Consider the following 15741-nt stretch of genomic DNA (forward strand, 5'->3'; position numbering starts at 1 on the left):
TCCTGTTCAGAATCACTTTGTTGCTCAAAACCATTGAGTGATTGTCCATCACTCGCCATGGAAGGTGAATTCCAAGACTGCTAATGTCTTAACCCAACTCCCAAGTTCCTGCAGGGTCCCAAGTCACCGTTAAGTATCATTTCTCTACAAAGACCCTACTTTCTGGCCACTCAGTTATGGTGATTTGTGCAACTGTGTATTTGTCTTATTAAACCTCCTAGAAAGTGAGCTTCCGCCAACCCCTGTATCTCCCCATTCAAGCAGCTCCAGTCCTTTCAAGCCGTTGTTGAATGAATGGGTGGCTGGCTGGCTGGCTGGACGGGTGGGTGGATGGATTCGGGAGGCGTTTCAGAGTGCTGACATTAGGCCACCCTTACTTCTGACCCATCTGGGAAGTGATGGCAAACCTGCCCATTAGTCTTCTCTGTTTATATCCTGGCGCGCTCCCAGTCTGGGAGCCAAAGTTTGATTAGGGAATGTTTCCAAACCATCTCTTCCATTCTTACCTCTCCTGTGTTCTGTATTGCTGCCCATTATGACTCAGTTCTCTTCATGCCAATATTTTAAATCAGTGTAGTCCTATATTAAACACAGAAAGTTCTGTTTTCTCGGAATTTGGACATACTATATTTTAACATTGCAAACCACCTCACACCGCCCCCGTGGTTCAAAACTAGGTGCGGTCACCTGTGAAAACCACCTGTACTTCTGTCTCCTCAACATAAGGCCCACTGTGCCCCTGTCCTGGGGGCACCAAGCTCTGTTGGGGCTGTGACCTTCCAGTGTGACCCCTTTTACCCACCGTGTCTGTCAGAGCAGCAGCCCCGAGGAAGTGCAGAGGACCAGGGCCTGCCTATAGCAGATGCTCACGAAATGTTGTCAATGAATAAACAAAGAAGCGAATGGATGAATATTTAACTCTTTGCTCAGAAAACTGAGATATCCCTGGAAACAGCCACTGCCCTGCTCAGCCCTGACTTGGAGGCAAACAGGAGTTTGCTCTGCCCCCAGTGGAAGCTGTGTTCCGGTGGGTTTCATGTGCAGCCTGCCCCGAGGTTCGAATCCCCAGAGCAGTGTGAGGTGGTTTGAAATGTAAAAGTACAAACGTGCCACTTACACTTGATGTCTCTGTCTAACATTCTGAGTGTTCTGGTGCCCAAGACAGAGGAATTAGGAGCTCACATGGTGTAACTGACTCAGGGATAAATTTTGCCTCTGGGAAAGTAATGCATATGGTACAGAAGCAACATCAGCATGAGACTGTGTTGTCCGGCACTCAGTCCTGCTCCTGATCCGCTGATTTATTTATATTACAGATTTGATAGGTGCTGCTCTTCTCCTGAGCAGGCTATGTAGTTGTTGTCGTTTTAAATACCAAAGTTTTACTTGGTTTGAGTCAGCAAGGGATTTCAGTTCCATTTTACAGGTTGATCTTACAACTCATGGTCTCTCTCTCTCCTTTTTCTCTTCTAGGGATTCCTGACAAGGAGAATGTGAGTAGCTACTCTCTCTGCCTATCTTCTAAAAATTGTCAAAAGGTAAAAAATAATCATGGTAACCTCACCAGCAAAGAGGGCTCTTCCTTCACATTCAACAGAGCAATAAATATTGTTCTAATCTGATTCCGGCATCTTTGGTGGGTCACTCTGAAGTATAAAGGAGAGAAGGTCGATTGCTATGACACGGTCATCACGTGTCCTTGGCATTAGGGAGTCTGAACAAAGGTCATTTCAGGGGCGAACAGTCCAAGTGCTTAGTGTTTTCTTTTTCCCATGATGCACAGCGGTGGAACAAATCATCAGTTTAACAGCCTAAAGACAATGTGTTGTTTTTCCTTAGTAGGAATACAAAATATGAAATTCAGGGTCAGAGGATGAATTTGCCTAATTGGATCCAAGTACATTAAAGTCATTGTTTCTCTTTGGAAGTAGAAAATAATTAATTGCTATAGTTGTTTATGGAAAACAGCTAGAAGGTTTAGGACAAACCTTTCCTAAGAAACAGAACCAAGCATGCGTTCTAAGGATGGTAGTGGTGTAGTGGCATCGTCTTTACATGTACATAATCAATAATGATGTTAATTGTATTAACTGGAATCTGGATTTAGACAACGACATGGAAGGGTTCCTGATGGAAGCATGTAGTGATTCACCGGATGTGGTGCTCGGTGGCTCTCAGATGGGTCATCTTGCCATTGTGTCCCTTGACGGCTGTACCCAAGTGGCAATGCTACAGAATTGTCACCCTGTTCTTTCCCTGCTTTCGGTCCTATGGCTACGGGCTAAGACATGGTCTTAGTTCAATTCCGATGATTTCTGTGTTCCTCTTCAGAGATCTGACTCTAGCTTTCCTTAGGTCTCCCTCCTTTCATAATCTTGGTTGTAAAGGGCTGGGTGGGAACGCTGGCCCACTGCTGTGCCACTACAGATTTGGGTTCAAGGCCAGGCAGTGTTACTTCAGGTTTCACACCAAAAATTTACGTGGCTTGTTCAGCAAAGGATTTTAGTTCCTCCCTGTGAGGCCCCGTGCAAGCTACTTGACTTCTCTAAACATCCTTGCCTCATCTTCAAAACGTGGATGTTAGTCCTGACCACCCTAAAAGGCCATTAGGAATATTGAATGAGATAGTCTGTGGGAAGCATAGAGACATTGCAGTAGAGCTCAGTAAATGTTAGGACTATTATTATAATTATTCGTTTCTCAAGCTCCTCTCATTTTCTAGCTATCCTTCCTTCTCTGAAAATGTTTTAGCTTTTATAAAGTAACTGTCTTTTGCCTTTATAGCTCTCCTTAAAATACCTTTCTTCCATGAGCCTTTCCATTGATCATTTGCTATTTAAAAAATAGCTTTAGACACAGACAACAGTGTGGTGATGACTAGAGGGGAAGGGGGGTGAGGGAAGTAGGAGAGGTATGGGGGATAAATGGTGATGATGGAAGGCTTGACTTGGGGTGTTGAACACATAATACAACATACAGATGATGTGTTATAGAATTGTACATCTGAAACCTATATAAGTTCATTAACCAGTGTCACCCCAATAAATTGAATTTTTAAAAAATCTGTATGTGTTGAGTAAAGCTCTAGACAACCAGGCTCCTGGGATTCTAAAGCCGTAGCCTTCAGAGCCCAAAGTAACATACTGATTCTGCCACCATTTTGGACCCGGATGTCCCAAAGCACCTGTAACAAAAACCACACAGGTCCTTAGCCAAATAAAGATGATAAAAGAGCCTGCTGCTTCCTCGTCTAGGGATCATCATTGATGAGGAGAGCATACGGAATGGCCAGACCCCAGGGAGTCTAAAATGTTCTAATCTTCAAAAGGAAGCTGTGTCTCTCTTAGGCCCCAGGTGACCTTTCGTTGGGACCTCCCTGCAGTGGGAGGACAGGCACAAAGTTCTAAGCAGAAAGCCTACCAGCTGTCACCATGTAGCTCACTTTGGGACAAAATAGGAATTTGAAGTTTGCAGGAAGTTTGGTACAGTGATGTAGGGGCTGGCCAGGCGGTCTCCCCTGTATTAGTTGTGGTGTCTGTTTATTTGTATTTGTTTGGGCCCTTCTGAGTCAAATCCTCTGGCAACCGGACAAACACATGTTTTCTCTGTCAGCAAATAGAGTGGACGTAACGTCACCCTGTGCTCTTAGGAAAGCTCTCCAGTGCCTTCGGTCAGAGTAAAGCAAATGAGATGAAAGATACTGGTGAGCAGAGTTGAAGCTCCTAGAAAGATAAAAAGAAGCTTAAGCTCCTTAATGTGGTGCTAATTGACGTTTTTCCTTCGGAAGAGACAAGTTGTGTTGTGATGGTTTCTTTAATCCTTTACACTCTTTAACTACATGCTGGGCAATATTATATTCCCTATCTGTTTCTAAATAGCCACAACAGGCCTGTGACGGAAATAAAAGCACTTAGACTATTGTTTCAGTGTCCAAACAGAGTCTTTGTGGAACGCATATATTCTCCTTTCCAGCTTCTACTCTCGATTTTGTTAATCACCGCGTTTAACTTTTAATCAAGTGTGTAGATGTCAGTAAGTGGTGTTTTTACCTGCCTTGCCAGCTATATTTTCTTTCCAGACCCAGGCTTACCTTGTATAAAAAGAACTTTATTTTCATGAATTGCACTTTCGTAGAAACAAATGGGCTGGCAGTTAATTTGCAAGAGTATTTTGTTGACTACTTACTGTAATTGATAGGGATTTTTAACTTTAGGTACCACAGGATACTGGAACCTATAAAATACTTGATGAAAATATTAGAAAAATGACCATTGACCCAATAAGGCAAGTAGACTATTTTGGTAGGGGTGTAATTGTTTGTGGCTATTAGATTTATAATGAAATTCTTCTCTTTGATTTAAGTTGGGGTTTTTTTCTGTCTTCTCTATGTGCCATACCTGACTGACCATGTTTAACTCAGAAGCTAAAAAAAAATCACAAATAAAAGAAAGCTTTATAGTTGAATATTACTGCTGTCCTTTGAAGGAATGAGCTTGCCTATAATTATTGCTACTTATGTTGACTTTGCTGCTTACTGTGCTATGTATCCTTCTGAGAGACAACTGCTATGGAGCTTTGTAGTCTTAGAAGTTTATAGTTTTCTTCCTAAGTGTTCAAGAAGCTGGAAAACAGACTAAGGAAGAAATTACAAAATAATCCCATTTCCTGACTTACAGCATCTTGTTTCCAAAAAGATCATTTGAGATCTTCATTTTTAAGGCAGTTGTAGTATTGATAGTGTCGCTAGCAAGTTTCTTGCTAAATATGGAAGCATACTTTCCCAGTAAAGAACACTACCAATGCAGAGATCAAAGGTTTCCAAAGTGCTGGAAGAACTGACACTAGCTATTAATAATGAGCAAGTCTGGAGGGTCTTATAAAACTATCTGTAGGTCTAATTTTAAAAAGATGACTTAAGTCCGGCCGCGGTAGCTCAGTGGTTGAGCATCCACGGTTTGAGGTCACAGTTTGATTCCTCGTCAGGGCACATGCCCAGGTAGTGGGCTCGATCCCCAGTGGGGGACATGCAGGAGGCAGCTGACCAATGATTCTCTCTCATCGTTGATATTTCTCTCTCTCCCTTTTCCTTCCTTTCTGAAATATATCAATAATTATAAAAAATGACCAAGTTTGTCAAATGCTTTAAAATAGTGGGTCATTTATATGAAGAACAATTTTCAGAAATTATTATAAAGACGAGGTTTTAAATGGCAGATAATAAGGGAATAATCTACACACTTTTTGAAAATTCTCATTGAGGGTAATAGAGTAATAATAAGCAAGTAACTATTAGGGTTGAAAGGTTAGGAGTTTTAGGAATTTTTAGGGACTATAATAACATTTATCTCTATTGCTCTTTTTCAAGGTTAGAGAAAACAAATTAGAATATTTCTCACCAATTAAATGACAACATCTTATTTTGCCATTATAAACTGGCTATGATTCTGGGCCAGATGAAGGAAAAAGGAAGGCATGTTAGCTGATACAAACTTAAAGTGCAAAAAACGTACATAATCCCATAAAACCCCTGTAGCACACCTACTGGAGTCAAACCAACAGTTTTCTGCAGAAACAAAGGTTTTTAAAATCTTGCTTTAAAGCATGACTGGTCCGTGTTCGGAGCTTATCCGAGTGTCTTGGCCAGAGTTTGAGGGCTTACCCAGCAGCCGTTCTCTCTGTTCCTGGGTGAGAATAGTTTCCTAGTGCTGACCCCACCCTGAGACAACACACATGTCACGTGGGCTGAGGGTGCAAAGCTCCACACAGGAGAGCAAACGAACCAAATGCTGGGAACTTAGAAAATACTGAGCCTGCTCGTTTTGATTTTGAAGGGCAAATGGCTTATCGCCTGGTGAAGATTAGATCTGGGGTGTTGCTGACCCCGTTCTGCGTGATGTCTAGTGTGTAAACACGCATTTCTTCAGCCGGCGGATTGGAATGCGTCACTCAGTGCGCCAGGACTTACTTTGCCCAGCCTCCTGGAGCACACCAGTGGCAATGTCGAAGGTGCCACGGACAGCTTCAGCTCTCTGAAGACATGTTTGTTTTTGTGTTTGTGAGTTATACGTTTTACGGGGCAGAATGCCCTTGTGAATTTCTTCCTGCTTTTTATTCCATCTGTTCCTCTCCTCTGTGGTGAGAGCTGACGGTGCTGTCTCCCTCCCTCTCTAGCTTCTGCAGTGGTATATTGATTGGATTTGTAACGTAATGTGCAGGCAGTTGCCCTTCAGCTAAGCAGTAAATGCAGGTAACACTCCAAAAATCTGACCTTGTGTTGTCAATTAGACCATGTGTTTGTTGCCTCTAAATCAGTGGTTCTCAACCTTGGCTGCACGTTAGAATCACCTGGGAATCTTTTAAAAATCCTAACAGAATTTCCGGAGGATGAGGCCCAGAAATCAGGATTTTTAAAAGATTCCCAGGTGATTCTAACGTGCAGCCAAGGTTGAGAACCACTGCTCTAAATGTTCTTAGTTGTGTTCACGGGACCTACTTGTCATGCGTTTCCTTGGCAAAGGGGCACCTATTGGGGTATATTGGGGTGCTGCCTTGTTAGCATATTTTAGAATTATGTTTATAATATTATGAATTGCATTTGGTGATTGTTTTAATGCTCTAATTTTGGTTCTTCTACATTTAATTTTTTTTTTTTTTTAGGACATGAACTTTTTTTTTAATCCTCCCCTGAGGAGTGAGAATATTTTTTCCCATTGATTTTTAGAGAGAGCAGAAGGGGAGAGAGAGAAATATTGATGTGAGAGAAACACATCAATTGGTTGCCTCCCATATGCCCCCAACTGGGGGTGGGGATCGAACCTATAATCCAGACATGTACCCTTAACCAGAATCAAACCTGGGACCCTCTGGTGCGCAGGCCTGTGCTCTAATCACTGAGCCCACCAGCCAGGACAGGACATAGAACTTCTTAATGTTGCTGCCAGGCTGACGGGTTTTGGGGGTTGTCACTGATGGTTTTCCAGGGCTGCTTTGAATATATTCTCTCAGTTGTTTGTGTAATCAGAATTCGACTTGGCCAGACGTCACAGAAAGGACCTGGGTAGCATTGAATAGTTAAGCATCATCATCATAAAAGAAACGAGATTCCCACTCTCTCTAGCCAACAACTTCTCCGGCTCTCACTTTAAAACATAGCATGGCCTTCAGGTGAGCCTGCTCAGTAGCTCACTGCCGAGAATTAGTTCCACTATCAGCGGGGACAAGGAACCTAATCTCATGTTGATAATAATGTGCTCCACTGCTGATTCCAAAGTTATGGGAGAAAGAATTGTTGTCGGCCGAAATATTTCATCCTGTGCTGCAGGCAATTATGTTCATCACCAGTAACTTTGAGTTGCTAGTGTATTATCTCAACTGATTGTGAGGATAAAATGCATAGTATCTTTTATGTTTGATGAATTCGAAGTTTTATTATTCTTGTTTTGAGAAATTGAAACCAAATTATTTGCAAAATATGTCTTATGTGTAGGAGAGAAAATTGTAGTGTTCTCAGATTGGATAAATTAATCTAGTGATTGCATGTCATTTAGGATTTGAATTCTTTCCTCATAACAATTCTTTGTCAGACAGACTCCCCTGAGTCCAGAGATATTAAAATATTCTGTAGTCATTCTCTTTACCTTGAGGTAAAATTGCATTGAAGCGAGATAGGTGATAGATATGCATATACATGCACATACACACATATACAGACACATACATATGTTTGATTGTACAGATATATATTTATCTATTTTCATTCTTAAAATTTTCAGAAACAAATTTATAAAGCCACCTTTAGTAATATGATCTGGCATTCTTATTGCCAGTTTTTATCAATGTTTAAGTTCTCTTTACTTTAACTTAGTTTTATTTTCTATTTTCCTTCAAAGGGTGATTCAGAAATACCCATAGAATATGCCATCTATTTGCTCAAAAACCTTTCATTTGTTGCATGTGTATTGATCAATCCCAGGCCCATGTCAGGCTCCAAAAATAAAATACGGTTCCTTCAGGGCGTTGCAGCGAGCAGATGGAGGCAGACATGTGAACACAAAAGTACCGTGAAGGGTCATGGGCACATGTGGGCAGAGTGTGGCATGAGGTGTGGCCTTAGGAGCTCTCCAGGCTTGAGCTGAAATCCAGCTCTGCTACTTACTACCCATGTGAAGGTAGACAAGTTAGTTAAAGTGTCTCCCTCTGTTTCCTCATCTCCAGGAGGACTAATGGGAAGAAGCATGCCAAGTGCTTAGCCAGTGCTGCAACCACAGTATGCTCTCAGGAGACACATTGCGGGGGTGGGGATGGGGTGGGTCTTCTTTTTTAAAATGGCAGCTCTGAATGGCGGATGCTTTAGGAGCCTGTTGTTCACTCTGATACCCAGCTCCTTTTCTGCTGTAATTTGCCCAGTCAGTGCTCCCTTATTTCTGATGTCCTCCTTTGTGTCCTTTCTTTTCCCTTCTCTTGAATGACTCACTCAGCAAAGCTTTCCATTGAATCTTGCCCTCTTTTACCTTTTCCATTTGTCAAGGTCATTTTAAACTTCATTCCAGTTCTTCTAAGTGCCAGCCACTCCCACCCACCCAGTTGGGAATCATGGTCAGATTTAATGAGCATGCTTCTGACTCCATAGTCAAGGCATTAATCGGTATGTTACATCTAGCAACATTCAGCAGATGACCTAACCTTGTGGAATTTAATTTGTTTGTACTAATTTATTTGTATACATGATAAAATTACCCCTTCCAGATAGGCAGAAACACACACAACAACACTTAGGAAAACACCCCATGAGAATACTGGATAAAAAAACAAGTATAAGTCATTAAAGTCACTTTTGTCATGCTTTTCACTCACTTGTAATTTGGGAAAAAAGGAATACAATAATTTTCTTTCTATTTCAGGAGGCATTGGTATGACTGAGTTCAATGCTCATTCATCTTTATAGTCCCTGTCCCCAGAAATGCATCAATTTTTGTCCCTGGCACTTCATAGCCAGCAGCATTGTACAAGTCACTTACCTCCATAAGGTTCAGTTTCCTCATCAATAAAAATGGTGATCCCTGAACTACTACAATAAAAGGATTGCTTGGGGCATCAATGACAGTAAGGCATGGGGGAAATCCCAAAACTTGTCACTGCTCTCAGAAAAAAACAACATTATATTAAGTTCCCTGGAGCTTAATGCTAAATAAGATCACACCCTTGTCTGTGGCCTCAGCCCAAGGACAGTGTCTGGCCTGAGGGATCATGGAGGTTGGCCAGTGGATTCTGGTTTCTATGGAGATTGGGGTTGGGAAGCTTTATAAAGGTGCCCTTGCATCCTGTTAGGACTTGGTCCAGTTCTAAGTTCTGGAAACAACTTAGGATGCCAAATGGCAAGTCATTCATCTTAATGTCCTTATAAGTTGGCTCAGCCAGGAGAATGAAAAATTCCTGAATCACACCAAGTGCTTACTTGGTGCTGTAATATGATAACCCGATCCCAAACAAAGTGAGGAAACCGCACCCAAAGTTGACTACAAGGATGGACGAGGATAGAGAGTCAGAACAGGAACTCCAAGATAAGCTGGGGAAGGCGCCTGGATTGTGTGGGGCACAGCAGAGAATCATGGATGTTGTCACAGCAGTCCGCCCTAGGCCTTCTAGCTTTAGGGTGTGTGAGGTTTTTTCAATATTATATGTTTATCCAATCCTCTCAGTGTTATAGCATTGCAATGTACACTGTCTAGTAAAGGAATTTGTAACATAAATGCAAAAGTGGCTCTATCATTCAACAAGGTATTCTTTTAAGCAGTAGGTAACGGGCCCTCCCTCACCTACCCCGCAACCTCCTACTTCCCAGCTTTATATTTTGTTTTTTCTTCCTCTCTCTTTGGTGTGTAGTATATTTAGAAAAACACTTGGGCTCCCTCTGGTGTCCATTCCAATATTTTTGCATGTCTAACCTTAAAGCTGAAGCTTCAGTTACCTGACACACCATTTTGGGATAAAAGTGGAAGTGTTAATAGTAAGTGCTATTTTCCTTTGTAAGATGCCTGATAATTGGAAACATCCAAATTGGATAAAATACCAAATTCATTCATTCATCCATCTTCCATCTAATATGCTGTTGATATTTGGCTTTCCTGAAGAAGGGATATTTAATCTGCAAGTCCATAGAAATATATTTAATTCCAATCCTGTAGGTTAAACATATTTTCTCAAACAGAGATTCTATTAATAACTAAGTTTTTATAGAATGCTTCTTGTGTATTAAATCAGAGTTAGGCATGGTGGGAAACAATTTGTTACTTATCATTTTAAAAATATATGAAAATGCTCTTTTTAAATGGTTGACAGTGTTATATTATTTCTTTTTTTTTCTTTAAATCAAATCAAAGACCCATTCTATTTTCCCCAGAGAATTTTATCCTATGAAGTGATTATTTTTCTAGGCCAGATTACTTTTTAATTGTGTCAATGTATTAGTCAATATACAGGCTCAACTGCAATAACATAGACCTAACTATAAAAGTCTCTTAAATTAGATAGAATATAATTTTCCTTCATGCTAATTGTCCACATGTGAGCTGTCCAGCGTTAATATGGCACCCCGTGTTGTAAGGTATTTTTATGATTGGAAGTCTCTTCTTGGTTACCTTATTCTTATACTTACATGTATCAAAAATAAATTTAAATCTTAGCATTTAAAAAATTCGTATGACTGTAATCTCTATTAAATTTTTTCTTCTGGATTGAGTTATGACAGGCTCTGAAAATAAATTATGGTACCTTCAGGGAGTTGCAGTGAGCAGATGGAGACAGACATGTGAACACAAAAGTACCATGAAGGGTCATGGGCACGTGTGGGCAGAGAGTGTGGCATGAGGAGTGGCCGTTAGCAGTAGTACACAGTTGTCAAAACAAACTAAATATTTTAAAGGTTTTTATAATTATTAAATGTTAAAGTAAATTATTATTGAAAATGCATCGCTGAGTGCCTTGGGTGCTTTTTAAAAATGAATTTGTTATCGATGCAACAGGGGTTTAACATTAATTCTATTCTCCTTTTTTGGTTTTTAGATAAGTAAATACTGGGAAAGCCTGTTTACATAAGTAAGCAAATGAGAATGGAAATCATCTTAAGTAGCAAAGTCACTAAGTTCTTTGACTCCTAGGCAGCTAGTGCGGTACTTCATGCAGAGATGGAGGCGATGGTAGAGTCCCAGTGGAGAAGACGGGAAGAGTTGCATTCTAGATGGATTTTGAAAATGGAGTTCATAGGATTTTCTGGTGGATTAAATGTGAGGAGAGAAAGAAAGAAGGGAGTCAGGGAGAGCTTCCCCGTTTGGGGCCTGGCCACATGGACGGATGCAGCTGCCAACAGCGACGCCAGGGAGAGCTGAGGGCAAAGTGAGTTTGGAGGCCTAATTTGGAGGCCATTGTACTAGACAGAATCCAGGAATGCGGTGTGATTAGACTTCCTCCCGGTCCAGTCAATAGTTAACGAGAATAAACATTTGTGAGAGTGATAATGAGGTTCGATGTTGGGTATTTATACTGAGTAGTATGTGCCTGGGGCATGAATGAAATTAGAATGTGTCTGAAAGAAATAAAAATGAGGGGAAAATCAGCAAGAATTTTATTAGGTTTGTCACTTCCCTCTGTTATATTTTGTAGATTTTTAAGAGAATTTATGTTTGTAAGTAAACTCTGTGTCACTGTCGATGTCACCTTCTGAATTAATAAAAGGTTGATGTATGGAATATTTTAAGTACAAACAGGAAATGAATCAAGCTAACAAAGCGCTGCTTAATAGACATCCTCAGGGACCCAATTTAATGAATAGGTAGAGGGATGTTATTTGTAACTTATCCCACAAATTATTTCTATATGACTCAGTGATTTTAAAGGGGATGGCCTGCTTGAAACAATTTGTTTTTCTTAATTAGTTTAATCATTCTCTATAGTTTCTAATACTACTAAATGGGATAATAACCCCTTTTTCTTAAATAAATTAGTTTTTCTAACCTAGCCATTAATGTTCAATTAATAAGGTTTGAAGGAGTGAAGTAATTCCATAATAGGAGGGAAAATTATCATATTTTATTTAATTCTTTTTAAATCAACTCACATTTATTAAGGACCTATTATGTAACATGCAGGCACATATTTTGGCTCTAGAGATACAAAGTCCAATAAAACTAATTCAAAGAGCAAACAACCTAGTAGCTTAAACAGTCTAGGAGAGAGATAGGTAAATGGGTAATTATATCAGAATATGGTACTGAGAGAAATTAGAGCCAAGTGCTGAAATGCCTCACACATTGTAAGAGCCATACCACTTGAACGCAAAGGATTTCTGAAAAAAAAGAATGTTTCATTATCCACACACACCCCAGCATTCTCCCTCTTCACAAGAATGCAGAGCTATTGTATAACTTCAGACTATGTAGATTACAGGTGGCAGAAATACATATCAAGCCACCGCAAAAGCAAGCAAGGGAGTAAGTTGGGGACTCACAGCCCCAGTCCACAGGAAGAACAGGTGTGGAGCTGGCCTTCGGTTTACAGAAGCCAAGGGCTCCACTTATTTCTACTTCTCCCCAAGCCTGGAAATGTGGCCACCAACAGTTTCTAGTTCTTCCAGGGCAGCTACAGTTAGAAAATCTTGAGGAAGGATACTGACGGGTCTCGTGTGGGTCATGTCGTCCCTTTACCCCCAACTCTGAGCCAGGGTGGACTCAGCTCTGAAATGAAGAGAAGGTCTGTGACCAGAAAAACGGGGGCCAGGAAATAGTAGCTGTTTACTACTCTTTTCCAGTGAGGCACATTCGGCTGACTCCTAAAAAATCAGCCCCCTTCCTTTGGTGTACTCAGGTAGCATCATAATGCAATCAATATCTCATTTGGGGTTAGTCTTCATCCCTTGTTTATCAAGAAGTAGGACAGCAGCACTCACGAGAATAATGTTGACATCACATTTTGCAATCGCTTTGATTGCAGTGTGCATCGTGCTTTAGAAATTCCATGCATTCTATTCAATCAGAATCACAATGTCCTTTTCCCTGTCTTCTTAACATGTCTGATGTGGAAATTAACGAGATTTGATCTTGTTAAGTCTTTTGAGATACTTAGGTGTGGGTTCTGAACCAGTAGAAGACATAAGCAATTCTGTCTTTCCTAGATATAGGAATTCTTCCTTTTTATCTAGTTGATTTTAAGTCTGTAAAGTCTATGAGCCAAATTTACATTCAGATGAGTCATTGAAGCTTACATTGTGTGCCCAAAAAGAAATGTGTATGCCAAGAGTCTGAAATGAAGTCTAGCAAGACGGTGGATTTTTAAAACAATGGCTATATTTTCCTGGTCATAAATATAGTAGAGCTTATATCAAATATTTGGAAACATAAAACTATTTTTTATTGCTTAAAGTATTACAAAGAGTATTACATATGTCTCCTTTTTTTTCCCTCTCCTTGACCTTCCTCTGGCCTCCCCTACCCCCCAGTGTCTTGTGTCCATTGGTTATGCTTATATGCGTGCATACAAGTCCTTCAGTTGATCTCTTACCCTGCCCCCTGCCAACCCTCCCTGGACTTCCTGCTGTAGTTTGACAGTCCATAAAACTTTTTTAAACATCTACCATATATGCCACCACCCAGAGCTCTGTGTATTTTACATGTTTAATATTTAGAACCAAATTTAGTTTAATATATATAATATTTAATATATATATATAATATTTAATATAATATATATATTCCATAGCCTACATTCAATTACGTTTATAAAGGACTTTTTATTATTTAATATTTTCTCAACCATTTGAGAGAATGAATTTCCTCTGCATTAATTTTTTTCCAAACAGCAATATGGATCTTGTAAAAGTTAGTTTTCTCACCATCCCCTCCCCATTTTCAGAATTATTTCTGGTTACATTGCTGTTCTTCCTACATTTTTGACTTCCTGAGTCTTTCCCTGGTATTAGTCCCCTTATGTGTGAAAAACTTCCTTTAGAAATTCTTCTAAAACAGGTCTGCTGGCCCCAATTTTCCTTTATCTGGGAATATCTTTCTTTTCTCTTTTAATCTTCATTCCTAATGGATATTTTCTCTGGATAGAGAATTATGGGTTGAGAATTTTAATCCTTCAGCATTTTTCATGAACCAATATTGATCCAATATTGATAAAGTCCATTGTTTATTCAGATTTTCTTTTTTTTTTTTACATGTGTCCTTTTTCTGGTCCAGAAGGGATATCACTTTATGTCTCGTGGCCCTGTCACCTAGGCTCTTGTAGGTTTCTCAGACTTTCCTCACTGATGCCTGACAGATTTGAGGGCTAACAGTTAGGTATTTAGGAGAATGTCCTCATTTGTGATTTGGCTGATTTTTTTTCCCATTAGACTCAGATTATGTGTTTGCGGGGGGGAAACCCACAGAGGTAATATACCATTTTTGTCACATCATATCAAGAATACATGTTATTAATATGACGTATCATTGTTGATATTGACCTTGATGACCCGGTTAAGGTCGTATTTGCCAGGTTTTCCCACTGTGAAGTCCCTCTCCCCCACGGCTCTTTCCATGCTGAACTCTGGAAGGAAGTCACCATGCACTGTGGACACTTTTGTGTTATGCTCCACCTCCTTGATAGTGAAGATCTACATAAATTATTTAGAATTCTTCTACATGAGAGATTTGTCTCTTCTCTCACATTTATTTATTCAGTCATTTATTTATATCAGGATGGACTCGAGAGATTTTAATTTACACTTTGGGTTGTAATCCAATACTACTATATTTATTTTGTTGCTCAAATCGTTCCAGCTTTGGCCATTGGGCGCCCTTTCAGTTGGCTCCTGTGTTACTTTGGCAACTCCCATTGTTGTATTTTAGACATGTTCTTACTTTCTGACACAACCAGATGTGTGTATATTCCCTGTCCCCATCTTCGCCACAGCCATTTTGCCAAGGGTCTTTGGTTTCTTTAATTGAAGAATGGTATTAGAAACTAAGATCCAGATGGCAGGTGTGCTTGTTTCTATTGGGATGTTCTTGCTTCTAAGCCCTTTCAGCTGAGAGAGCAAGGAAATACATACAGTATACTAACTTGAGCACATACGAACCTGTGCATATTTATATATATCCATCTGTATCTATATTTAGTTCATACTGATTTTTCTAACTCTAATCCACCACCACATAAATTATTCTAGCCAAGATGTCTCCTTAAACAGTAGTCTCCCCCACTGTTTCAGTTTCTGTTCTCAGTTACCTTCAGTCAACAGTAGTCTGAAAATAGTAAATGGAAATTTCTAGAAATAAACACTTCCTGAGTTTTAAATTATGCACCATTCTGCATAAGTGTGATAAAATCTTGCTCTATTCCACTCTGTCCCTCCCAGGATGTGAATCCTCCCTTTGTCCAGCGTATCCACATGTATGCCCTTCCGCCCATTAGTCACTTAGTAGCCCTCTCAGTTATCAGATGGACTGTCCCTTAACACAGTGCCTGTGTCAAGTAACCCGTATTTTACTTAATAATGCCACATTCACTTAACTTTTATTATAGTATATTGTTTTTTTTTGTTTTTTTTATTTTATTTTTATTAAATCTTTATTGTTCAGATTACATTTGTTCCTCTTTTTTTCCCCACCATAACTCCCCTCCTCCCAGTTTCCGCCCCACCTCCGCCCTCACTCCCCACCCACTGTCCTCATCCATAGGTGCACGATTTTTGTCCAGTCTCTTCCC

The 15741-nt window shown here is 40.1% G+C and overlaps 1 protein-coding gene across 2 annotated transcripts in view; it reads left to right on the forward strand.

The window, feature by feature from the left end:
- RAPGEF4 (Rap guanine nucleotide exchange factor (GEF) 4) overlaps nucleotides 1-15741 on the forward strand; it is a 227305-nt gene that overhangs the window by 108804 nt on the left and 102760 nt on the right. For both annotated transcript variants that reach the window (XM_005857587.2, XM_005857588.2), the window contains exon 5: nucleotides 1474-1493. In XM_005857587.2, the coding sequence (XP_005857649.1) occupies nucleotides 1474-1493 (20 nt within the window). The remainder of the gene's footprint in view (nucleotides 1-1473; nucleotides 1494-15741) is intronic.

This window comes from Myotis brandtii, unplaced genomic scaffold, assembly GCF_000412655.1.
Source record: "Myotis brandtii unplaced genomic scaffold, ASM41265v1 scaffold112, whole genome shotgun sequence".
NCBI classification, from domain to species: domain Eukaryota; kingdom Metazoa; phylum Chordata; class Mammalia; order Chiroptera; family Vespertilionidae; genus Myotis; species Myotis brandtii.